General features: G+C 40.1%; 1 protein-coding gene across 10 annotated transcripts in view; it reads right to left on the bottom strand.

Annotated features, from left to right (window-relative positions):
* The window catches only part of ntm (neurotrimin), a 467,074-nt gene that overhangs the window by 26,441 nt on the left and 414,232 nt on the right, over positions 1-26,401 (bottom strand). For all 10 annotated transcript variants that reach the window (XR_013100476.1, XM_076888935.1, XM_012923630.2 and 7 more), the window contains 2 exons: positions 7,058-7,183; positions 226-354 (listed from right to left, as the gene is read on the bottom strand). Coding sequence is in view for 9 of the 10 variants with exons in the window: in XM_076888935.1 (XP_076745050.1) it covers positions 226-354; positions 7,058-7,183 (255 nt within the window). In the remaining variant the exon portion in view is untranslated. The remainder of the gene's footprint in view (positions 1-225; positions 355-7,057; positions 7,184-26,401) is intronic.

The raw sequence follows: 26,401 nt of genomic DNA on the forward strand, positions 1-26,401 counted from the left end.
GCTCAACCCTGAATCAAAAATGGAAGAAGATGGATATATTAGATATTACAGAATATTGATCAATGTCAGTCTGATAGGTACTGAAATAGTGAAACAAAAATCCACACAGTTCACAAGAATAGACTGTATTTTTTCTATGATCACCCATCCAACATTGTCCCATTAAAAGTGGCACAATTTAGTACCGTTTGTGTGAATTTTTGAAACATTTAGCAGCCGACTCACAGTTGACGGTGATGTCTACAGTCTGCACGTCTGTGTCAATATCATTGACAGCTGTGCATTCATACGTTCCTGCTTTCTGTCTGGATATAGATGGGATTTCCAAGTATTCATCATCTGACACCAGATCCCCTGTGAAAGATCACACAGAGAGAGAGAGATTGAAGAGGGTCATTTGGAGATAATGTGACAAGTCAACAGCTGTGGCCATGTTCAGTATTTTCACCAACTGTGTGCCTGCCACCTTAAAAGGGAAGAAGGAATATATTGATTACAAGGGCTGATGGATCATTGCAGTTGTATACTATAACTATAATTCACCTAAGTCTACTGATTTGTGCTTCATTTAAATGCGATACACAGCAACAAAAATTGTAAAGAAAAAAAATCTATTTGTTTTGCTAAAAAAAGAGAAGCTCATTTCCAACTATTGGAGTGAATATGAGTGTGAATAGTTGTGAATAGTTGTCTGCAGCAAACTTGCAACCTTTCCAGGATGTATCCCACCTCTCCACCTTTCATTGCTAGCCCTGTGACCCTAAATTGGATATGTAGACAAAAATGAAAGGGTGGATTTTGGCAACAGCAGGAATGAAGACAGATCCTGATCGGGCATGACAGGCCAAATTCTAATACAATGTGCCAAAACCTGCACTTGTAAATATGGCAAGTCTGTCTTATTCTCATGTTTCTTGTAGCACTCTGTAGCACCAATTCTTGACCAAGACCAGTTCTTGATTTAACATTTTTCATAGGATGCTACAGAATTTGGTGATTAATGCTTTGTTTGGTGCCTACTCTTTATCACTCATCCGTCAGAATTTTCATGTTCTGTACTTTTGTGTGTGCCTCTCAAGAGTACAAGCACACTGGGACTACTACTGAGATGTGAGAATAAGAAGAGGGCAAAATCCCAGCCACACTTTTTTTCATTGTATCAATTTGACATGCTTGACAGAGACACTTAATACAGCACTCAACATAAAGAACAAAAGATATAATTGACTTCAAGCTTCCTCCCAAGATGCTGGAAGGCGACAGTAATAAACTGTGCATGGATTCACTTTGCTGGGTTTGGGGACATTATTGAATTGCACCTGGGAAAGCTGTTAAGGATAGAATGCCTCACTGACACACAGTGACACACTCACCTGATGTGGAGTATCAAGAGAGCTCACATAGGTGTACGGGTTCCACTCCGTTCCATTTATGCTCCTCTTGTTCCCTTTCTGCTTTCTCTCAAAAGAGGATAATAGAATTTGCCAATAGAGACTACAGTGTCAGTTAAAGCCACTTTGCAAATTCCACTGAGGTGAGTTAATCAAGATGATCAAGTGAAGACTTTTCAGGGAGCTTTTTGAGTGCCCTGACAAAAATGAATTACAATTGTCCATGCTGGAAGTTATAAATGCATTTACCAGTTTTTGCACACTATTGCTAAAAAAAAGACAAATATTTTGTCTTAGAGTGATGCTGAAATTGAATGATGCAATATGTCTGTAGTCAGGCATATTTGTTTAATGTGCATGCTAAAGGACATATTTGACCAGAAATTATTCCAAGATTCATCAGTGTTACTGGATGCCAAAGTAATGCCCTCTAAACTACATATCTGGTTAGACACCATGTTTCATGTTCAATGTCCAGGATGTTTGGACTGGATATGTTTTGCCTGAATTAAGGACTAGGAAATTTAAGATGGGTATCATCTGGATTTCAAAGAAAAGGTATGCAGTGTTTTCTAATAACATTATGCTGTGGAAGCATGTATAATATAAATAGAATTGGTTCCAGCACAGAACTCTGTAGAACTCGATTACTGACTTTTCTGCATGAAGAAGACACAAACTGGAATCTATCAGACAGATATGATTCAAATCACACTGTAGTAAGATATTGGTCATCAGTTTTGAATGCTGCACTAAGAACAAACACGGGGATGAGCACACTGTTCAACACCATAAGATGAGTGAAACTTGAGTGAAACTTAAAATAAACTAATAACTACTTGTTCAACATTTTTTGAAATAAAACAAAGGTCAGAAATCACTATAGTTATCTAATACAGATCAAGTAAGGTCTTTTCAAGTAATGGCTTAATTACTCCCCTCTTAAGAGACTCTAGTGTGTCTTCTGTTAATAACGATAGATGGATCAGATTTAAAATTGAAGCACTAATGAATGGTGAGACTTATTTCAACAGTCTGATTGAAATAGGGTCAAGGAGGCACACTGATCTTTTAGAAAAATAAATTATTGAAGTTAACTCAGAAAGATTAATAGGAGAGAAAGAGTCTAAGTAAATATCAGCTGTTAAAAAGTTGCTATACTTAATGATACATCTGTGAGGGAGTTGTGAGTAATTTTCCCCTAATGGGTAAATTTAGTTTGTGAGAAAATTTCTTGGCTCAGCAGAGCTCCAACTATTTATCAGCCTGGCTGAAGTGCTGAAAAGAAACCTGGGGTGTTCCTGTTTTTCTCAGAGGGGTTATTTATATTATATATTTATATATTTGTGAGTCCAAATGAAGATTTTCTAAATTAGTGCAATGCCATTGCCTCTACTCCATCTGTTTTGTGCACATTTGTGAGTTATACCAGGGAGTCAAACATCTCTGATTTCTTGCTTTCTTTTTAAGGGAAGACAGCATCTACAGTCATACCCAAAGAGGATCTAACACGATTAAGAAACTATTCCACCTTGGTGAGAGCAAAGATTTCAGTAGCTGCTTGGTACTGTGTTGGCACATGGATTGTAATGTGCTGTCTTCCTCGCTTCACACCCAAATGGTTGCAGCAGATAGCCTCTCCCTAAGCATCATTCTGATGGAGGTTTCTCCCTGTTAAAAGGTCATCTGATTGTTGGGTTTCCTGTTTTCTCTGTATTATTGTAGGTTCTTTACCTTGCAATGTAAAGCACCTTGAGGTAACTGTTATGATTTGGTGCTTTATAAATAAAAATTGAATTTAACTTAAAGAAAAGATAACAGTGAAGGAATTACCTCCTTAAATATAGTTAAAGTGTGTTCAGGATAGGGCTGCCACGATTAGTCGACTAGTCCCGATTACGTCGACTATCAAAATCGTCGACGACTGATTTAATAGTCGACGCGTCGTTTGAAGCTTTGTAAGATCACAAAAGATGCAGGAATAAGTAGCAGGATTTAAGAGTGTAATAACGGACTGAAACAGAAGATGGCAGCACTGCATGTTCAAGGATGCCAGCTGCCGTTAAACCCCGAAGAAGAAGAAACTGTATCCCAGAATTCATAGCGCAGCCCAGCTCAGTTTCCAACAATGGCGGCAGCTAGTTAGTTTTATATTACTCTTATTATTCTTTCTGGGTCACAAAATAAACTTTTAACATATTTTCAGGCGAGAATGTAGCTGTGTAAACCTCAAATACCTGCTCAGTTTATCAAGACACCACATATTTTCAAAAGCGCTCCGACATTTTCGGAGACGTCTGTTACCCACTAGCTCCATTGCTAGCCGGGAGAACACCGGACTCCCGGCAAATCGTTTTCAAACCCACCGCCGTCTTTCGCTACTCAGGTTAAACATGATATATAAGTCACTTAGATAACTTAACAATGTTATTGTTTGGCTTTTTTTAGTATTTTATTTGTTCCTGAGTAAATCGGTTTGGCTGAGATTAAAGTTATAGTTTTTACACAGCTGAATAAACGTCAAGCAGACAGCTGATTATCAGAAGTGTGAGATGCTCCAGAATTTACTCCGGTGTCCCGTTATATTTTAGATAGCAAGGAGTTTATTAAACTTCACCGAAACAATCTGCAAATTTCATTAAAATTTAATAAACTATCATCTTGTCTTTATTTTTAGTTAGCACAGACCTTACACACTTAAAGCTGTAAGCTAATGATAGTTATATAAGAGCAGATGCTGCTGGTGCAATAAGCTGTACGTTTTACGTCCAATGGATGATGATCTGATTAGTCGACTAATCGCAAAAATAATCAGTGACTAGTCGACTATCAAAATAATCGTTTGTGGCAGCCCTAGTTCAGAAGGACTTCTATTGTAATGAAATTTATTGTCCAGTGTCTAACCAATTATCATAAAGTGTTAAGAATGAAACCAATTAAGTCTAATAAAAATTTAAATGCGGTAATATAAGCTGTCATTTTTTATCATCTACGTAGATGCTAAATGAAGATGTGTTTGGTTCTAGACCAAACCACCAGGCTGTGGTTTAACCGGTGAACAGGCTAATTTGGCTGTAGGCGTGAACGTGAGTATAAATGGTTGTCTGTCTCTATGCTAGTTCTGTCAAACTGGTGACCTTTCCAGGGTGTATTCCATCTCTCACCCTATGCCACCTGAAATATGCTCCAGCTCCAACAAATCATAAAGGGTCTTTACTTCTTGCACTTCTTACAGTATATCCTTTCATCAAATCCTAAGCACGTGACAAACACAACAATTTCAGCTGCTCATAGTAGTGTTTAAATATTAAAGTGGATAAGTTTTTTCTTTCAGTTTCACAAAGGTCAAAAACTATGACTACTCTCCTTTAATTTTAAATTATTCTTTCTGAGCAAACCAGTGCTGTGCAAATCTGGGAAACCTTTATTGCACCTTGGTTAAATTCATTAATTTTCCCCTTCATTCTGGGTACTGCCTAGGCAGACAAATTTAGCAGTCAGATTGTGTGGTCTGTGGAAGATAGCAAGGATCACTTCTGATCTGCCACAAGCCCCTAAAGCCATCTATCAAAGGTGAGGGGGAGCTGGGTTATGGCTCGAAGAGAGCCTTGGTCCAAGTCTGAAATCATCAATCTTTACGCACTCACACACAGACAAACACACACACACACACACACACACACACACACACAGATAGATACAGGGAGAGAGAATCTTTATATATTCACTCATTTATACCCCAGAGTGCTTGCCATAGATGGCCTCACACTGAAAGGCCCAAGGCTGGAGAAAAGTTTCATTGCAGGTGGGAGATACTGGAACAGTATCAGTTTGGACCGCATAGTCCAAACTGCATAGACTGGGACATTTTGTTCTCTACTCAAAGCCTCTTTTAGTCCGAGCAACTGTGCACTGCGACTCTATCAATTCTTAATCGTAAACACCCTTATCAGTCAAATACTGGAACCAAAATGGATATCAAAATGGTATATAAAAAATACCAACTAGAATCCACAAAATTTAGTTCGATCAATTTCAGAGAAAACTACGTGAAACTAGATGGATTTTCTTTTATCTTACTTGAAAAAAATCAAAATAACAGCTTCTCAAGCTGATGCTTGTTTATTTATATTTTCCTCCGATACAAATTCCATACATTCATTCAGTCCACTCTCACTAAATTCTAGTTTTATTAATTCATGCAAAGAGGATCTTCATTTTGCATTTCAATGGACCTTCTCAGAAACTGATTTTGAATAGACAAATAAATATAAGCAACCAGTCATTGCATCCATTTTTATGATAAAGAGTGCTGAGATAAGAACAGAATAAAGAATGCTTTTGAATGGGGCTGTCTCTGAAAAATTCTTTGTTTTACATACAGATTCTCAGTCAAAGCAGTGTTTTACAAAGAGATAGCAGACATAGTGAAGGTTTAGCCACAAAACACACACAGTCTTTTCAACAGATATCAGAGTTGTTATCTGAGCTGTGTCTATAAAAAAATATATCTTTCCATGATTGGAAAACTTGATGTGAAGACAAAAACAAAATAAGAAAAAAGAAACCTGGCATAAACCAAATATGTGACGAATGCATGGTCCACACCACAAAGTATTAAGTCACCAATATAAATAATCTATAACCAATATAAACAATCTATACTATTTGTAAATGTATGTATGTGTACTTTTCTGGATGTCCTTACCTCATGGCCACTGGATTCCCTCCCCCTGCTAATCATTGGACAGGCAACATCTGACTCACCCACACTACCAAGTAAGCCATTGGTTCTCGCTAGTTATCTTTTGGAACTCCCCTATCTGGAATCACTGGATCAATGTCCCTTTCCTCTTCCATAGTGTCACTTCCTCCTTTGGATCCATTACTCTGTCTTTGTCGCCCTTGTGAATTCTACTTGTTGCAAAACATTATTGTAAATAAATCTTTTGAATTCTGTTGCATTTGAGTACTCTATTTTGCTTCGACCAGACCATGACAGCAAAAACATGGTCTGTATATGAAAGATGCAATGTTACTTCTTCCACTGGCTTGTCAGGTCCTGTCTTTAAACTTTATGTTTTGTCCAGCACAAAAACCAACTGCTCTATATTATCTTATTTTACTCTTTATTTGCTCTTACTTCAATTTAGACTCTTTATTTAAAACACTTTAATTATGCTGTACTCCATATGTCCTGAAATTAGCAAACAAGTCCATAAATTCAGTAAAGATGTTTTAATGAGGTCATAGATTAAGTCTCATAGACTTCTAAATAATCACAGAGGAGCTGTTCTCTGCTGACCATTAGTTTAATGCACTTTTGGCTCCCCACACCCTCTAGCAGATCATTACATGAAGGAACCTTTAAAAAAAAAAAAAACAAGCGCGTCCATGCTCACAGGTGTACACACGGGTGATCACACCCACAAACTACACCCTTTTTGGCTCCTACCTCAAAGCACACTGTGTTCTGTTGATCTTATGTGCTGCAAGTTTAATGCACTTTTCCATTAACTCAAACACTACATCCATGTGTTCTAAAAAATCAGTATTAAGAAAATAAAGTAAAACACAAAAAAAATGACATCATTAAGAAAAAAAAAAACACCAATATATCAAAAATCTGCTCTGCATCTAGATTTTTTAATGTATAAACAAATTACCTGAAGAGGAGATGAGCTTCCAGCTGATGGAAGGCTCTGGTTTACCACTTGCTTGGCACATCAGGGTGATGTTAGAGCCTTCATTTACCACAACATCTCTTGACAGGTTGGTGATTTTTGGTGGCACTGTGAAGGAAAATCAAATATATAAACTCAAGCTGTGATGTTACTAATCTCAAGAGGCACTTCTGAAAAAGGATATCACTATGACATATGTCATTGTCATTATTATTATTTTGCATAATAATATTTGACATATTTCAGTTTGAAGTTTGACACTAAAAAAGGGCCTGTATATTAGAATGGAATCTGTCGCTTGCCAAAGACATGGATTTAGACAGGAAAAATCTTGCAAAGAGACACAATGAAGCTGCATTATAGGTACTGTATGATGCAGAACTGTGTTAGACAAAAAAACAAAAAAAAAATTAAATCTTAAGCTCTGATCCATCAATTTTAGTTCATTCTTTTGCTCTCTTTGTTTTTGCTCTAGGGTTTTTCCAAGCACCTAAACGTAACACAAGTGAATATGGATTGTCAGATTAATCAGCCATGAAAAAAATAATGATTGACAATTTAAAATGTTCATTATTGTTTCCCAAAGGACTTTGAATGTTATCAGCCAATTAAATTGACATTTTTAGTTTTAAGAACTCCCATAGATATCACCAGCAGGTGCTCACCTATTACCAGTGTAGGGACTAACGCGTTGTTAAGTAACGCGTTACAGTAACTACGTTATTATTGTGGTCACGAGCACGGTAACTAGTTATTATGCCAAAATCAGGAACAATCGTTACTGGGATTTAGATAGGGTCGTTATTCGTTACTTCATGTGGTGGCTATTGTGGAGCTTACACAGTTTCCATAACATTAGCAAGTGGTGGATGCCAGCAGGTGGATGAGGGAAAGGGGGGGCAGGAGGGGGAGAGACCTGAGGCGGCCACCGGTGTCAGGTGAACTGAACTTCAGGTAAGAAGTTATGACCTGCAGTCCATCTGGGTCAGATATAAACCAAGTTTAGGTATAGTTTATTTTCGTTATGCTGACTTTTTTGTACTGGGTATTAGCTAGCATGACGAAGTTTCTATACAGCTGAGTGGGTGCTATGATGTTACTGATGTTGAACTTTATTTTGTTCATAAGGTTAATTATTAGAGTTGCCAACCGTCTCCTAAAAAACGGAATCGTCTCGTATTCAGAGAACATATTACACGTTTCGTATTGAGGTGAAAAGGAGCACAGTCGTCCCGTACTTCAGATACAATGAAAAAGAAGACAGAAAACTGGAGTTATTCTGTCTTTATGCTGCGCAGCTGCCTCTTCTTCTCTCATTCTCTCCCCCTCCCTCTCCTATTGCTACTTCAATCATGAAACTGATTAATGATCAGCTGATCTGCCTTTCTGTCACAAGTCCCGTCTATCTTGTTTGCTTATCGCCCACTTTGCACCAGAAAGAAAGAAACCGGAGGTCGCGTTAAACAACAGCAGCACGTTTAAGCTTGATCAGCTGTTGTTAGAATTTATTTAATATTACCTTCTAGTATCAGCTGATGGTTGCTGGAGCCACAGCCGTAAAAGCTGCTGGACATGATATCGGTTTGGATATGTGGTGAGAGGGAAACATGAAGATGAAACCAGGAGATGTCCTTACTGAATCATCAAAGCTGAACAGGTGATGGAGAAACAGGTTTACCTTTAGGTGACATGAATGATTTAAAGTTATGAACTGTTTCTGAGAGACAAATACCACCAGGATCCTTTTTTTTTTACAGCTGACAGCTGGTAACTGTGCAGGGGCGTGTCTAGCAAAGTTTTGCCAGGGGGGCCAGGTAGGGCGTTAACAGAGAAAGGGGGGGGGGGGGGGGGGGGGGGGGGGGGGGGCACAAAGAAGTACTTTTCTTTCTTATTCTCATTTAAAATATCTAGTTTTTAAAAAAATAATTATCTGAATCTTACAACAAACAATTGATAGATTGATGCATATATACCATCAAAACAGTGTACATCATTCTCACAACATCGTTTGTTTCCATTCAAAGGCTTTGTGATTTTTCCTATAATGGCGGGCCGGTTGTAATATTCTGTTCTTAAACTTATAAGGAACATATTCTCAAACTGCTTCGTGAGCCACCATCTTCTTTATTGCCACTTGTTCGGTACAACCTAACACACCTCCACTTCCGTAATCATACCCGCCCCACTGCCACTACGGCAAACCCCAAGGGACAATACTCACGGAGTGCAAACATTATAAACAATACAACATCTGCCTTTTTTTGTTTTGTTTTGTTGTTAAATGTCCGCCAGTGGCACAGCCGGTATGCATTTCAAAATAGAACATCCTGAACATGAAGATTAGAAACAGTTTTTTCCACACTGTCATGTGTAAAATTACTGCTGCAAGAGAACAACAACAATAATGCAACACAGGATATGTACTCATTAGTACACACTGACATTTGACATGTTTTTTTTTTTTTTTGTTTGTTTTTTTTGCTTTAGGGGAGCGATTCGCCTACACCCTTTACAATCCCAGGTCAAGGATGACCCTCGGTTTGACCACTCGTCCTGATCTGGTGGTCAGTATAAGGCTAGTGTCCATGGGTGGTGTTTTAGTGCCTCTAGATGGCGACTGAGGCTCCGCTTGTTGTTGAGCTGCACTTTCATGCTGGGTTACCAAATCGGGTGCTGGTGACGCCTTAGCGCCTCTCAGGTGCCGTCGGTTACGCCGTATAGTCTGCCCCTCGCCAGCGCGGATCACGAAAGAGCGGGCAGTCTCTGCAGGTCGGATGATGACAGCCGATTTCCAGCTTCCGGACTCATGCTGAAAGCGGATGTGATTCCCCTGCTGCAGCCTCGGTAGTGGTGCGATGCTGCGATTGTAGTATCGCTTCTGGTGCTCTTGTCTTTCCATCCGTGTCTTTTGCTCCACCGTCAGGCTTATGACGCGGGGTACCAGCTGGTATCCGGTGATGAGAAGCACTGAGCGCAGACGTAGAGTCATGAGGAGCTGCGTGGGTGATCTGAAGCCATCGACTGGTGTGTTCCTTTGCTCCAATAGAGACAGGTAGGGATCTACTCCCTGAGCATGAGCTGTATCCAGAACTGATTTGGCAGCTTTGACTGTTCTTTCGGCAAGGGCGTTGCTTTGTGGGTACAAAGGGCTTGAGCTTGTGTGGACAAAGTCCCATGTGACTGCAAAGTCCTTGAACTCTCGAGAGCTGTCCTATGGGCCGTTATCTGAAATAAGCTTCTCTGACTGGTGAATATGGCCTTGAGCTTTTTGATGACGGACCCTGCGGTGGTAGAAAATAGCCTTTCGACCTCAAAGTAGCAGCTATAATAGTCCACATAAGTAGTCTTGTCCACACCATATGAAGAGGTCTGAGGCCACGGCCTGCCATGGTCTCTCAGGAATCTGGTGTGGAATGAGAGGTTCTTTAGGGTTCACTGCACGCCTCTGTTACGCCCCCAGTCTAGGCGGGTAGGGACGCACATAAGGTTGGAGGAGAGAGAGACAAATCCCCGCCCTGGTTCCCAAGCCAAACATCCAAACCAGTTGTGAGTAAAAAGGTGTTTTTATTTAAGGAAAAGAAGCATAGCTCCAGGGTGAGCCCAGGCCAAAATAATAAACAAAACCAACTAAGTCCCACCAGAGAAAACTAACTAAACCCTAGGAAAGAAAAACAGAACAAACAAATGACAGAGCTATCCCTCGCTCCCTACCCGGAAAACAGGAGAAAACGATTCCAAAAGAAAAGGCAGCTCACCCCTTCCGCTTCAACCCAAGAGTGCCTAAGCGCTCAACTAATTCACTAGGAGCGGCTTTCACAATTTCACACTCTCACAAATACACAAGATAAGCACGGGCTGGGAACACCAGGGTCAGGGCCGCGACGGCTGTCCGGCTACTCGCTCGTTCCACTCTCTCTCTCTCCCTCTCGGAGCTGTCAGAGTGGCCTTTTGAAGGTAGTCAACCGCTCCATGGTCCAATCAGTCGCTCACGACTCCTCATTAGGGGAGGGACCTGGAAAAGTCTTAAGCACAGTACAGAAAACACAGACAGAAAACAGGCCACACATGGCCACAGCCGTAACACCTCTCCTGACATATGGAACAGTTTTCCACCGTGGCAGCAATGTCCTTGCCCATGCCTGGCCAGAAGAGGGCGTCCCTCGCTCTCTGCCCTCCTCTCAATCCCCATGTGCCCAGCGTGGATTCTCTCCAGCATATTGTTTCTTAGGGCTGTTGGCACTATGATTTTGTCACCTTTGAAGATGATGCCATGGAACTGTGAAATTTCATTTCTGAAGTTCCAGAAATCCAAAAGGTTTTTGGCACATTTTTTCCTGTCCTCAGGCCAGCCATCATGCACGGTGTGCTTCAGCAGGGTGAGCTGCGGGCCGCATTCTGTCGCAGCCTGTATCTCTGAGAGCTTTTTGTCACTTACTGGGAGGCTGTTTATGACTGAGTGGACCTGGTCCTCCATGCCTTTGCTCCGCGTGCTGTCTTGGTCGAGCAATGGTTTCCTGGACAGTGTGTCGGCCACAGGTATGTCTTTTCCGGGCCGGTGCACAATCTCTGTGTCGTATCTCTGCAGCTGTAACAGCATGCGCTGCAGACGAGCAGGGGCTACGGAGATTGGCTTCTTTAATATGTGCTCCAACGGCTTGTGGTCTGACTCAACAATGACTCTTCTGCCGTATATGTAAGTGTGGAAACACTTGCATCCAAACAGCACTGCAAAGAGTTCTTTTTCAATCTGTGCATAGTTAACCTCTGTCGGGGTCAGTGTCTTTGAAGCATATGCTATTGGGTGTCTGTCCTGCATCAACACAGCTCCCAAACCATACTTTGATGCATCTACCTGTAGGCGTAGCTCCTTGGTCATGTCGCAGTATGCCAGTATGGGGCCTGGTTCTCTGGTTATGAGATCCTTCATTCGCTGGAAGACTCTGTCGTGATTCTGATCCCAGACGAACTCCGAGTCTTGCTTGAGCAGCCGACGCAGTGGTGCGTTCACTTCTGATAGTCATGGTGGGAATCTGGACAGGTAGTTCGCCATTCCAAGAATTGTCTCGAGCTCATTCTTATTCTCAGGAGGTGGCATGTCCTTGATGGCCTGTAGTTCCTTTGGGTCTGGCTGAATGCCCTCCCGGGTGAGTTTGTGTCCAAAATAACTCACTTCTGTGGCGCCTATGACACATTTCTCTGGATTGAGATGCACTCCTCGCTCCCTTGTGCACTCAAGGATGGCATGGAGGTTCTCGTCATGTTCCTCCTTTGTCCTGCCAAACACGAGGATGTCGTCTACGATGGCTGCCACTCTATTGAGCCCTTTGTATGTCTCATCGATTTTCCTTTGGAAAATGTCCTGTGCTGATATTATCCCAAAGGGAAGGCGCAGAAAGCAGTACCTGCTAAAGGTCGTGTTGAACGTGGTGAGGAGAGATGACTTGGTGGTTAATTGGATAGCCTGAGCGAGCATCAATGACACTGAAGTACTGTGCTCCTGCCAGCTTTGGTGTGATGTCATCCAATGTTGGAAGTGGGTAATGGGGTCTTTTGATGGCTTTGTTTAAATTGCGAGGATCAAGGCACACTCTGAGTTTCCCATTATGTTTCTCTGCGACCACCAGTCCATTTACCCATTCTGTGGGTTCTTTTACTTTGACGATTATGCTGTTTTTCTCCATGTCATCCAACTTCGATTTCAGTCGTTCCCGCAGTGTGAAAGGGATCCTCCGTAGGGGCACACAGCGGGCATGGCGTTTGGGTCAATGTGTAAGTCGCATTCTCCTGGGAATTTCCCTATGCCCTTGAACACATCAGCAAACTCCTCCATGATACTTGTGATCTGTACTGACATGACCAGTTTGACTAGGTTTAGATCTAGGCATGCTCTCAACCCTAGGATGGGGGGTGCTGCAGTTTCTACTATGTCAAAAGTCAGCATCTTGTGAATGCCTTTCCACCTGCACTTCAACTGGCATGTGCCTTTGATGTTGAGTTTTTCTCCTCCATAGCCAGATAGTGTGTGTGTGGGCGGTACAAGCTGACCTGCTTGAAAAACTTCTTGAACAATCGGGCAGGGATAACGTTAGCAGTGGCTCCTGTGTCAAGCTTAAAACTCACAGTGTGATGCAGTGAGCCTACTTCTACATCAGCATAAGCCTGCTCATCAGCCTCCCCTTAATTGCACTTTGTTATGGAATCTATGAATAGCTCCACTTCATCGCTTGGAGTGTCAGGATTAATAGAGTACACTGGGTTGGGTTGATGTGGTGCTTCTGAACCGCATGCTTTGGAAAAGTGGTTCATTTTATTGCACTTTTTTGCACCTCTTCCCTTTTGCAGGGCACTCCTCCTTCTGGCTGTGTGCTTGTGCACATCTTCCACACAATTTTCCCACCTTATTATGGTGAGGTGCCCTCCTATTTTTCTGTTGCGTACTCTTAGAGCTTAGAGGATACTGCATGCTCAGGTGCTGCTCCTTGCAGGCTCGTGTGTAGGTCGACCATGGCTTTCAATTGGTTTTGTGCGATTTCATAGGAGCGTGCAATGTCTATGGCTTTTTCCAGAGTCAAATCTGACCCTTGGCTCAGCAGCTTTTCTCCGACTTGTGGGAAACTGGTTGCAAAGACAATCCTGTCTCGGACCATTTCATCACTGTTGACATAGCCACACTGCTTAACGAGTAGCTTTAACCCTGTCACAAAGTGTTCAAATGACTCTCCTTTGCCTTGGAGTCTTTCATTAAACTTGTATCTGGCATAAACGGTGTTCGTTTTCGGCATGAGGTACTGTTCAAACCTGTCGAGATAGGTGGTCAGCTTTTTAGCTTCTTCATCAGACAGCTGCCATGTGTTATAAATGTCTCTGCCTCTTTCGCCTACCCACAGAAGAAGATATATGCACTGGGTCTCCTTAGGCTTGCCACTTAGCGGGCCACTAAATATCAGTTTCACATGTTGCACAAACCTCCACCAGGCATCGGGAAGATCCATTTCGCGCTATCAGTGGGCGTTTAGTCCGAACTACTCTGACACCATGTAATATTCTGTTCTTAAACTTATAAGGAACATATTCTCAAACTGCTTCGTGAGCCACCATCTTCTTTATTGCCACTTGTTTGGTACAACCTAACACACCTCCACTTCCGTAATCATACCCGCCCCACTGCATCTACGGCAAACCCCAAGGGACAAAACGCAAACATTGTGTGCAAACATTATAAACAATACAACAATACAAAATGCCCGGGCCGATTTTTTTGTCCCAGGCCAGCCCTGTATTCAGCTCGTCTGCAGTCTGGAGTTACCTACATCTTCCTATTCGGAAGGCAGAATTTCCAAGTTGTGAGTAAAATCGAAAGCACCACAACTGCAGTTTTCATGTTGGATGTAAAAAGTGCACGTGACACTGTGACATAGGCTAGAATCATGGCGGCGGTCAACGACGGTCCAGGCGTGGGATTTCTCTCGTGGAAATATGCAGATTATTTTTTCCTTTCTCTTGGTAGGTGGCACAGTGCACTTGTGGCAAGTAAGCAAGCTAGAAGACTGGCAGTCTTGCTGGGTATCCAGTTACGGAAGCAACACATTAACAAGAGAATTCTGAGTAAAACCAAAGTTACTTTCCCTAGTAACTAGTTACTTTGAAAGTAACAAGTAACTTGAAGTAACTGAGTTACTTTTGATAGAAGTAACTAGCAATGTAACTAATTACTAATTACTAATTAAGTTACTAATTTAAAGCAACTTACCCAATGCTGCCTATTACTAATCATAGTCCAAGAGCTCTGTTATAAAGCTTAAATGTCTCAGCTGGTTTCTACACCCTCCGACTTCAATCTCCAGGGGTGTAAAAGTAAAGTTCCTTATGTCACTTCCAGTCTTTTTATGGGAAATTCTGTTGCTGTTTCAAAATGTAAACAAGAAGCTCAACAACCATTAAAACTTCTATTGATTCCTATAGGAATTCTATTTTGGGTTGTGGCATTTTAATGGAATTCAAAACAGTTTTAGTGATCTGAACAATGGATAAATACACAAAGTCAATTATTAAATTAGGTAAATTAATTTCGAAATAAAAAAGCTGTTTTGTACGACTTTGGTAAGCTTTGGTAAGCTACAAAGCTGTACCACTTGATGGATTGTCGGAGCATTGTGGCTACTGTAGTCAGGAGCCTCACAGAGTAATTTGGGTCCAAAACGTACAGCTCTGCAGTCACTTCCAACATGAATAGACAGAAAACTAAACAGCAGTGGCTTTTGTAGGGTTACTGAAGTTGGGCTAGCTGGTATATAATGATGTGCTACGTGATCGCTAGTGACACAGCTATGTTAGCATAGCATAAACATAGTAATTAAAATTATAATGTGAGAAACATTTCTCTATCATCTTCACTCTGTGTACCTGTTTCGTTGCTTGAGCTGGTCAAATTAGTAGGACACAGTAAAAGCATCCTGTTGACATTTTACCTGCATCTGTGTTCAAAAATCTCTTTCACTCTATTTGCCCCTCTTGGCTCACTATAATCAGTGCTTCACTGGCTTATGGTTAAGTCCCTACTCGTTTTAACAATACTCAGCATTTAACTGTAATTTAACAAAAAAACAAAACAAAACAAGCCCAACTATTTTCTTATTAGTTTTTACAGACAAATCTCAAAATTCATTGACGTCTACCCATAATACTGTTGACCCTCACCTTATGCTTAAATGGTTAATAATAATAATAACAACAACAACAACAATAATAATAACTTTATTTATAAAGCACTTTCAGACAAAGTCCTGTACAGCTATTTGTAAATAAAGAGATAAATAAATAAAAGTGATGCATAGCAATACAAGTTAAAAACATAATAAAAGTTAAAAATGATAAAAATAACTAAACTAAAAGGCAAAGAATTAAGATATGTAGGATAGGGTGAACAAGTGGGTCTTCAACTTAGCTTTAAAATCCTCCACAGAGCAAGGTTAAGAGGTTGAGATACTGGGTGGGTGCATTAGGATCTACTTTGAAGTGATTGTCATCATATCAACATGTTTCTATACTACAGATCTTGCAGAAACACTTAGATGGTGTTAAAAGTTAAAGGATTGGCATTTTCATCCAATTTAATGACGAGAAATCCGATGTCCTTTTTACTGTGTCATATAACTGTAGGGTCTTGTATTATTGCAGGATCTTTACCTTACAATCAGTGTTGGTCAAGTTACTTGAAAAAAGTAATCAGTAACTAATTACTGATTACTTCCCCAAAAAAGTAATCCCGTTACTTTACTGATTACTTATTTTCAAAAGTAATTAATTACTTAGTTACTTAGTTACTTTTTAAAAACACGATTTACAACCTGAATAGGTGATAAAGCGATAGATCTCTCAGCCCAGTTCTACTTTTTCTACATAATCCATCATACAAAATGTAATCAAATGGAAAACTCCCTTTTTAAAACTTGTTTTATTAGTTTTAATCTTTTAACTTTATGCATCAAGCAAAAACGTAATTATATGCAACATTCACTTACTGGAAGAAATTAGTTTAACATTTAAACCTATTTTCTGCACACACAGAATGAGGCCGCAGATACAAGCAGTAGGAATGAGCTTCCTCTGAAGGGTGGTTGGCCTCTCCCTTAGAGATAGGATAAGGTGAGAAGTTCAGCCATCCAGGAGGGTCTCAGAGTCGAGCCGCTGTTCCTCCAAATCGAATGGAGCCAGTTGCAAATGATGGTCGTTTTATTGTTTTTAGCTAACTTTGCGCTACATGTCTGTCCTATATTGTCTTATGATTGCCGGACATTATTGGAAATAGGTTTATCCATCCGGATGTCTGACCGGCCTGGATACGACAACCAAGGCTTTTTGCCTCCCTATGTGGAACCAATAGCACAGTACTGGCGTTCCCTACCACTGTCACTGGATTTGCGGAAGCAACGCAGGAGACTGGGTGACCGTGGAGATCGTTTTGTCAAGCTGAAATCCTGGATTTCTTATTTTCCCTATGAGCTCCGCTTCATTCGCCAGTCTTGTCCGCGACTTTTGGTGCCTTTGCGTGCCTTGGATCCGGTGAACTCCTGGTTGGTTCTTGTTGTTGGGTCTCCTGAAAATAGTCCTGCAAAACTCTCTCCTTTACGGCATTTGTGCTGGCGCGGAGTTGACCAAACAAACCTCCGACTGGTGGATCTGGTTGACTGAAACCTGGATTCCTCCCGGTGAGTTAAGCGCCTTCATTGAACTAGTACCGGTTGGCTGTACCTTTTTTAATGTTCCAAGAGCTTCTGGTCTGAGAGCTTCTGGTCGCTGAGGAGGGCTTGCTGCTGTTTTTAAGGCTTATTTTGACATAAAGTAGCTATTCCCACCGTCTCGCTACACCAGTTTTGAACTCTGTTTGTGTGAACTCGGCCACTCGCCTTCACTGTTGTGTGCAATTATTTATCGGCCCTCGAAATATAACAAGGAGTTCTTATCCAAGTTCTTGGAATTCCTTGCTGACTGTGCATCTCGGTATGACCAGATCCTCCTGCTTGGTGATTTTAATATACACATTTGCTGCCCGAGGAAGACCCCTGGCCAAGGACTTCCTGGACTTAGTGAACTCTTTTAATTTTGTCCTGTTAATGGTGTCACTCAAGAATGTGGTCACACATTGGACTTAGTTTTATCATATGGTTTATCTGTTTGCAATGTATGTGTTGAGGATGCAGTACTCTCCGACCGTATGCCTATTTTATTTGATATTGCTCCTTCTAACACTTTGGCCAATCGGGCTGTACCTGCTCGATGTTATCGTGCCCTTGGCTCTGATACTGCTATACAAAGTGCTATAAAGTGCTAAAGCACAGCTACAGTTGCCTCAAGGTGCTTTATATTTTAACCTAAAGACCCCAATAATCAGAAGACCCCCAATGAGCAAGCGCTTTGACAATAGTGAGAAGGAAGAAATTTCTTTTAACAGCACAAAACCTCCAGCAGAACCAGGCTGAGGTTCTGCTGGAGGAAAGCCATCTACTGTGACCAGTTGGGGGTGAGGGGAGGAAGAACGGACAAAGAAAACTGTGGAAGAGAACCAGAAATTAATGATAATTAATGATTAAATGCAGAGTGCTGTATAAGTGCATAGTAAGTGAAAAAAAGACCCACCAAAAACCCATAATGCCACTGTTCATTTGCTATCTCATCAAAGGTGGGAGGAATCTTGGAATGGGTTTGCCACTGTAATCACCCCTCAGGATGCTAAGCTGACCGACCAAGGAGACACCTGTCACACCCAACACCCACCCCCAAAGAAGGGGCTGGCTGTCACATTATTTGAGTAGAATATAAAAAAAATATGGACCGTAGTTGAATCCAGCATGGGATGGCTCCTTAGATGAGAACATACAATCTGCACATACCTACAGATTTGTGTCCACAATTCAGTGGGCTAGACTAGATTTTTTACAAAGGTCTGCCCAAAACCCCTATAGTTGAAACAAACAGATGATCAGTGTGGTCCAACTGGGGCAAATGTGCTCTGCCAAAGTTCACAGAGTTCACAGCATAGCCTTGTGTGAAAGTGGATACACAGCTTGACAGACTGAGACAGTAATTTAGATAAAACCGTTGGCAAAAATGGAGTCCTAGTATATACTACAACTATCAGGAAACCACTTTTGAGGTAAAGTCAATTGAAAATACTTAAAGGGGGGGATACGAAAGTGCACCAAGGACAATAGTCAAGTCTGATGGGGGTCCAAAGGTCCTGTCCTGTGAATTATAAGTCTCTAGAAACCTTGCAGGGTAATGTCAGATTACCCTTATTCCTTCTAGGACTACAAGAACTGCAAGATTTTCTGAGTTGTACGTGTATGAGGATTGGTTTGGCAAGTAATGGTATGAGTTGATAGCACTTGTGGAGTTCTGGGTTCTGACAACCCTAAATGTACGTCTTTCAATCTCTGGATGCAACTCAGTTGTTGCAGTTGGCTCAATATAGTCACAGAAATGTGCTGCTGAAGGGGAATCAAAAAAATCGGCTTTATTTCTTCTGAATCCATCATAAAAGGGTCATTGGAGAGTGAATGGACAGAAAGTGTAGGACTCATGGCACCAGGAGAATCTGGGGCTATGAGTGCACTATAGCATCAAGGGCCAGAGTGGATTGTTGGCGATAGTATCAACTTTCTGGACACAGACGTTGAGCCCCAGCCTTCCAAAAACACATCAAATCTACTCGATCACCTGAGAAAGCTTCCACTCTCCAGTATAAATAGGCACAAACTCAGGGCTTAAACATGTTTTAGGATTTTAAGTTTCAAATTTTATTGTTGTCATATATAGGTAATAATGACAGATAACTACTGGCAATGAAATCTTATGCACAGAGCCCCCTCAATATTGCATATAAAGAAGCAAATATTGCACAGAAACAAACAAAATGAAGGTTTTGGAGTAACCTGTTTTTGTTTTGTATTTTTCAGTGTAACCTAATCAAAGACTCGACATATCAGATTGAGATGCTTTGACGGCCATTCATACTCAAAAACTCTCTAGTGTGGTTGAATTAAAATAATTTTGCAAATAATACCGGGCCAAAATGTGTCCACAGTGATGTGAAGGACTCATTGCTGGTTATTGCAAATGCTTGATTGCAGTTCTTGCAATCAAACATTTGCAATCAACATAACCAGCACAACCAATTACTAACTTTAGGGGGCAATTACTTTTTACACAGAGCCAAGTAGGTGTGGATATCTTTTTCAGATTAGGTCCATACATCTCAGATGCATTACCGACTGAAATTATGTGGCGAAAAACACACAATAAGTAAATGAAATCATCATTTAAAAACTGCATTTTGTATTTACTTGGGTTGACTTCACTTAATATTGAAAATGTGTTTGTGTTACAAATATGCAAAAAGTTAAGAAATCAAGAAGGACACTGTATCATGACATGGTCCCACAGAGTATGTTAGCTCACAACACAGCAAGGGGATTCACAGTTGATACTAAAGAAGAACAGAGAAACAAAAGCCAGGAAAACAGCAATCCTTGGAGGCCTTACAGAGAAACACCCAACGATGAAAAGGTAAGTGGACTAATTACAAATCAACATATGCTATGCCTGACTCAGGTAGAGATCAAATGATCAGTGATTACATACCAGTACAGGTGCTTTATAAGTAGGGCATGACCACACAAGCTGGTATCTTAAAGAAGTATCCACATGCTCTAACTAACAGGAGAATGAAACCTGTATCTACGGTATATGAAATATATGGCAAGATAGTTTTGATACGATAGAGAATAGAGAGTAAAAAACAACTTCCAAAAAATGTTATTAGTTTTAGGGTAAGATAAGAATGTAGTGGTAAATTTAATGTCCACTAAAGTAATCAAAATAAACTTTGGCCTCAATTTCAGATAAATCATGTAAATTTTCCATTGTTGCTCCACACAGTGTGCCAAGTAAACTACCAAGCAGTTGTAATAAAATGCTTTATCCACCATTTTCAAAATCTGCAAAAGAAGTGTGTGCTAATAGAATAATGCTATGTTTTATAATACCATATTTTTGGACTATAAGGTGCACTTAAAATCCTTTAATTATCTCAGAATTGTCAGTGCATCTTATGTGTGCCTTATGTATTAATTCTGGTTGTGCTCACTGACCTCAAACCTACGGAGCCCCGCAGGGGACATGGGAGAAAAAAATTTAAGACGGACCTTTGCGAGATCTCGCAAAAGTTTTGCGAGATTTCGCAAAACAAACTCGGGATCTCGCAAAACTTTTGCGAGATCTCACAAAAGTTTTAGCCGCATTGTTCGAAGCCGACCGGGAGGTCGAGGTACGATGTGCCGGGAGAGCGGTGTTCCTCCTGGCTGTAGTAGGCCTCGACCTCCCGTTAGCTTCGAGATGGTGGGTGTCAGATCTCCGAAAACGTCTTGTAATGTCTTGTAAACCGAGCAGATATCTGACGTTTACACAACTACATTCACGCCTCAAAATATCTTAAAAGTGTATTTTGTGACCCAGAAAGAGTAATATTACAACTCAGTAGCTCCCGCCATTGTTGAAATTCAACTTTTGCGAGATCTTGCAGATGTTTTGCGAGATCTCGCAAAAGTCCGCCTTAATTTTTTTTTCTCCCATGACCCCTGCGGGGCTCCGTACAGACCCATTTTATGTGGTACACAACGCTGAAAAATCTGTCAAAAAATGTTTTAGTATGACTTTGGTAAGCTACAAAGCTGCACTGCTCGATCGATTGTCGGAGCATTGCGGCTACTGTAGTCAGGAGCCTAACAGAGTTAGAAGTTAGCAGGAAATTAGCTTGCTAGTTTCCACCTAAACATAATATACAATGTTCTGACTGAAGGATTTATGAAAAATTAAAAGATACAGCTCTGCTATTTAGCAACACAGCAGTTAGCGTAACATAAACACAGTGAAGCTGGAGGATCAATGTTAACTGTTTTCCACTCGATAAAAGTTAATGCAAGGGTTCCCTATGGTTAGGAACAAATGCAATCGCATGGCAGGATGCTGTAGACGGACCAAACTTTAGTCAAGAAATCAACGGAGATAATCCATCCATAATACGAGGTTAGTCATTAATACACTGTAACAACATGGGAAGAGAGCAACTGTTCAATTCAACATTAATGAATCAATGGTACGGAAGTGGAGGAAGCAAGAAGAGCGAATTGAGTAAAGTTTGAGTTATCTGAGTGTTTTGTTTCGCTTAATGCGCCTTAGAATACGGTGCGCCTTATGTATGAAAACAGACCTGTTCATCGACAGTGCGCCCAACAAGGTCGACCCTTTGCTGAGTAAATAGATTCACAATCTGTGTAGAACTTGGTCTGGCAAAGAAAAAGTTTCACCCACACACATTACAGTGTTGTGTAGGAATTATAAGTGATTCCTTTTACTTCATGTAGAGAGTCCAAAGTCCAAAGTGTTCCCAATGGTAATAGAAGCATTAGCAGCCTGAAACGAGAACCCTAAAACTCTAAGAACGGCTCTAGGAGATTCCAGAAACATCATCAAAGGTCTCTGCTCAGATTAGTACAATCCTAGCAATATCTATAACACTGCACAGTACACCATATTGCCAAAAGTATTCACTTGTCTGCCTTAATACACATTAACTTGAGTGGCATCCCATCCATAGGGTTTAATATGATGTTGACCCATCTTTTACAGCTATAACAGCTTCAACTCTTTTAGGAAGGCTTTACACAAGGTTTAGGAGTGTGTTTGTGGGAATTTTTGACCATACTCCCATAAGCAGATTTGTAAAGTCTGTCTCCATCCCAAAGGTGTTCTTCCCAATTGTTTCCAACTTGTTATAATACTACTATCAGCTAAGTGTGAAAATTTAAGCTACCATGCTGGAATTCACTGTGCTCCTGAGAGCAACCCAAACATTTTGCAAAAATGTTTGTAGAGACAGAATGCATATATATCCATCCTGAGTAAAAAATGGAATGCTATAGATAATTTCACACATCTGTCCATACTACATACTACAAAATAAGTAGGAAATCTAAAGCAGATTTTTCTTTGTCTTTTTTCCAGCTTAAATTATATATCATATCATGTATACAAAGCATATCATATCATATGTAGTTTTTTTCATCATATACCTTATTGTGTGAAATATAAATAAATAAGAATGGAATGATTTGCAAATCTCATAAACCCATTTGCAAATGAACACCGAATGTGTTTAGTCCAAATGTTTAAAGTGAGAAAATGCTTCATTTTTAAGAAAAATATTAGCCCATTTTGAATTTCATGAACTGGGCTGCCTCTGGTCCAGACTTTTCAACAATTGGGTAATTGTAAATTAATGATATCGTGAGAGCATCTGCTAATGAGGCAGATGACCGCAGTCTGGTTAAATTGTATCATGTTAGGAAAGTTGCTTTGTGTCTATGTGTCTTACATTGGAAGGGTGACTATGTCATTTATGTCAGTAAATAGAAAAATAATTTTACAAAAGCAATTCCAGGAATCTCAAGATTTTTGCTTTGAAAGGAAGTTGGGTGGTTGGCATGATGACCTGCAATTACCGTAACATGGCCAGAAAAAAAAAAAACATCACAATAATCTTGTCCAAAGATGCAAAAACAATCAGATTTGGCTATAAATTGTGGTGATGACTTTTATTCAATTAAGACATATGATCAAGGGGAAATATTATTAAGTTAGTTATGTTCTTATATGCAGAGGGGTAGCTCATGCAAGTTTATCTACTGAAACATAATCCAAGGGTAAGTTTGTTCACTTATTTACTATATTCTACTTCAGCATTTTTATTCAGTTTTTCCTGCCCCTTTTCTTGTCAGGGTGGATGTAAAAAACAGACGATGATATTGATAATGTCATTATTTTTGCAGCTATGCAATTATGGATGACATAATGATGATAATGATGATGCCGTAAAAGTAACAACTCTAAAAAGAACTGTATTTTACTGTCAAGGGGATGCTCTGTACCTTTTTAATGCCTTTTCAAGTGTTTTTGACTTTGCTTAAATTTAATTTATATTATAATTTAATTTTTCTTTAACAAACATAGAATCACTTTTAACTGGACCTTAAGAGACTATACAAACTAAGTAATTTAATGTGTGGTATCAAAAGGTATCAAATTTAACATCTTATATTCAATTTCTATAAGACAACTTTGAAATGTTATTCCTTTCTACCTCTGCCAAGAAGATAATACTTTTGTTAACGTGTCATTCTGTGTATAAACTAGGTAATTAGAATTCATTCTAAACATTTCAGTTTAGAATGAATTCTAATTCAACTTTGTGGGGTAGTTTTAACAATTCATTAAAATTTGCCTTACATCCATCAAGGTCTTCAAGGTCAAAGGGGTGGCCAGAGCTCAGGAGGTCATCTACTAATTGGAAAGTTGGTGGTTCAGTGCCTGGCTGCTCCAGTCTGCACGCCAAATATCATTGGGCAAGACACAAGGTTCTCTGATGCATCCATCACATCCATGTGCAGTATTTTAGAAGATTTCCTTAATGATTCACTGGTTGAAAACTGACTAAAGCCCTAAAACTTCGAAACTGTAACCCTTATAAGTGTGTATTGTCAAAGTACAGAAATTACTGCATATAGATTTAAAATGCCAGGCCACATTTGACCTCTGACAAGCCCAATACACTGGTCTGATGGTCAAAGTAATAATAATGCTATATGGAGCTATCTAAAACTTTCTTACTGCCATTATTTGTACTGGCAACATATTAAACTAGAGAATGATTTATGGGGATTTTAAATATTACATTACTTTGGACATCTGACTTCTTTGAAATCAAATAAGATCTGTCAAGGCAGTCAGAAAAATATACTGTATTATAATAAGCTATATAAGCTGAAGTTATTAATGTGTAGTTATGTAACTGGTTATTATTACAAATGAATACCTATTATCCCTTACCTACTCTCATATGTATGTATAATCAACGTAGATATTTGCATTGCAACCTTGATCTGATTTTTATAGCACTAAAAGCTTCTTAGCACTTTTTTAAAGAACAAAGAAAACAAAATGCATATATGCAAAATACAATACTATTTCCTTATGAATAAAAGCTGCCCCAAAACTGAGCTGTCAGAGTGCTCCTTGTTTCTATTTATGTCATGGTCCTGAGTCTGACGAGTCAGTGTATTGGGTTTCCTTGTATTTTTCTATGTGCTTGTTTATTCTGTTTTATCCTTTGTTAAGGTTTGCCATTTGTTAGGGTTTTGTTCTGTGCCTTCTCCCACTTCTCTGTGTTCCCTCTGTCTGTCTATGGTGCCACACAGTCTGCTTGTGAATCTGTCTGTTTAGCTCAGTGTCTTGTCGAGTTCTCTGTGTCTGCGAGTTTCCTGTTTTATTCTGAAAGTCTCTGTCTCATGTGAGTGTGTTCACTTTACATTTCCCCTGTACCATCAGCTCTGATTTCTCCCAGGTGTGTTGCCCTCCTGTCTCTCATCCCCTTGATTACTGATGTGTGTATTTAAGCCCTGTGTGTTCTCTGCCTGTTGCTGGTTTGTCTGCGTTCATGTCCTCCGTCTCCCTGAGTAATTTCCCTGCATCTGTCTGAGTCTCTCTGTTCCTCTCCACGTTCGGTTATCACTTCAGGTTTGCTTTTTGGTTTTCCCTGTTTAGGTTACTCCATTCTGTATCTCGCCTCCCCTGCCTTGTGTATTTATTCCACCTCCCTTAATAAAGTCTCCTCACTACAGAAATGCCTGCGTTTTGGGTCCTTAAATAATTCCACACGGCTCGCCTCGGCAGCCGTGACAATTTATTTTAAAAATGATCTCTTTCTGTACCTACTCATTTATTCACTACTTATTTTTTCTATACTAAAGGTTACAAAACATGAGAACTTGAGGATGGCCTGCATTCAGGGAGTTATTACTTTCCTTCCCTATGTTGTTACTTTAGGGAGTGACAGCAGAAGCAACAGCTACAATAACTCCACACACTAGTGGGACTGACCTTTACTGTTAATGTTTTTTCTCAGCTGCCACAATGAAAAATTTCTCCTGCTTTTGCTGTTGCCAAGACAACAGTGAGTTAAGACTATATCCAAGTTTTGGTTTTTCCCAAAGTTAAAAACTTAAAGCTGATTTATGAGGAAATGAGAAAATAAATATACAGTTGTGGTCAGAAATTTCTAATGGTATGAAAAATTGTTTGCCTCTTACTGATTTTCTATTTATTTGTATTTTTGTCATACTTAAACATTTCAGATGGTCAAATGTAAATATTAGACAAAGATAACCCAAGTAAGCAGAAAATACAGTTTCTAAAGCCCCTTTTCCATTAGTCCCTACTTGGATTGACTCGGCACAGTTTGCCACCTGGTACCTGGTACCAGGTATTTTTTTAGTATCTGTTCACCCAGGGTTCCAAGTGACCCGAAAAGGTGCAAAAATGTGACATTGCCAGACTGCATGTCAGCAGGTATGTTCTTGCTTTGACAGTGAATTCGAGTAGAGTCGTGGCGATCCGTTTGCGAGTCGATTCAAGTAGATACTAATGGAAAAGGGGCTTCAATGAGAGGCTTTAAACCTACATAGCCATGTGTGGGGAAAAAAGTGATTGGTGCTGAACAAAATTAGTCCAAGAGCACAGCAACAACTCATCCAAGAGGTCACAAAAGACCCCAGAACAACATCCAAAGACTTCTAGGCCTCACTTGTCTCAGTTAAGGTCAGTGTTCATGACTTCACCATAAGAAAAAGACTGGGCGAAAATGGTCTGCATGGGAGAGATCCAAGACGAAAAGCACTGCTTCTTCACTGCTTAAAACTCTGGATACTGTAGCTC

This window comes from Maylandia zebra, linkage group LG10 (genome assembly GCF_041146795.1).
Source record: "Maylandia zebra isolate NMK-2024a linkage group LG10, Mzebra_GT3a, whole genome shotgun sequence".
Lineage (NCBI taxonomy): Eukaryota > Metazoa > Chordata > Actinopteri > Cichliformes > Cichlidae > Maylandia > Maylandia zebra.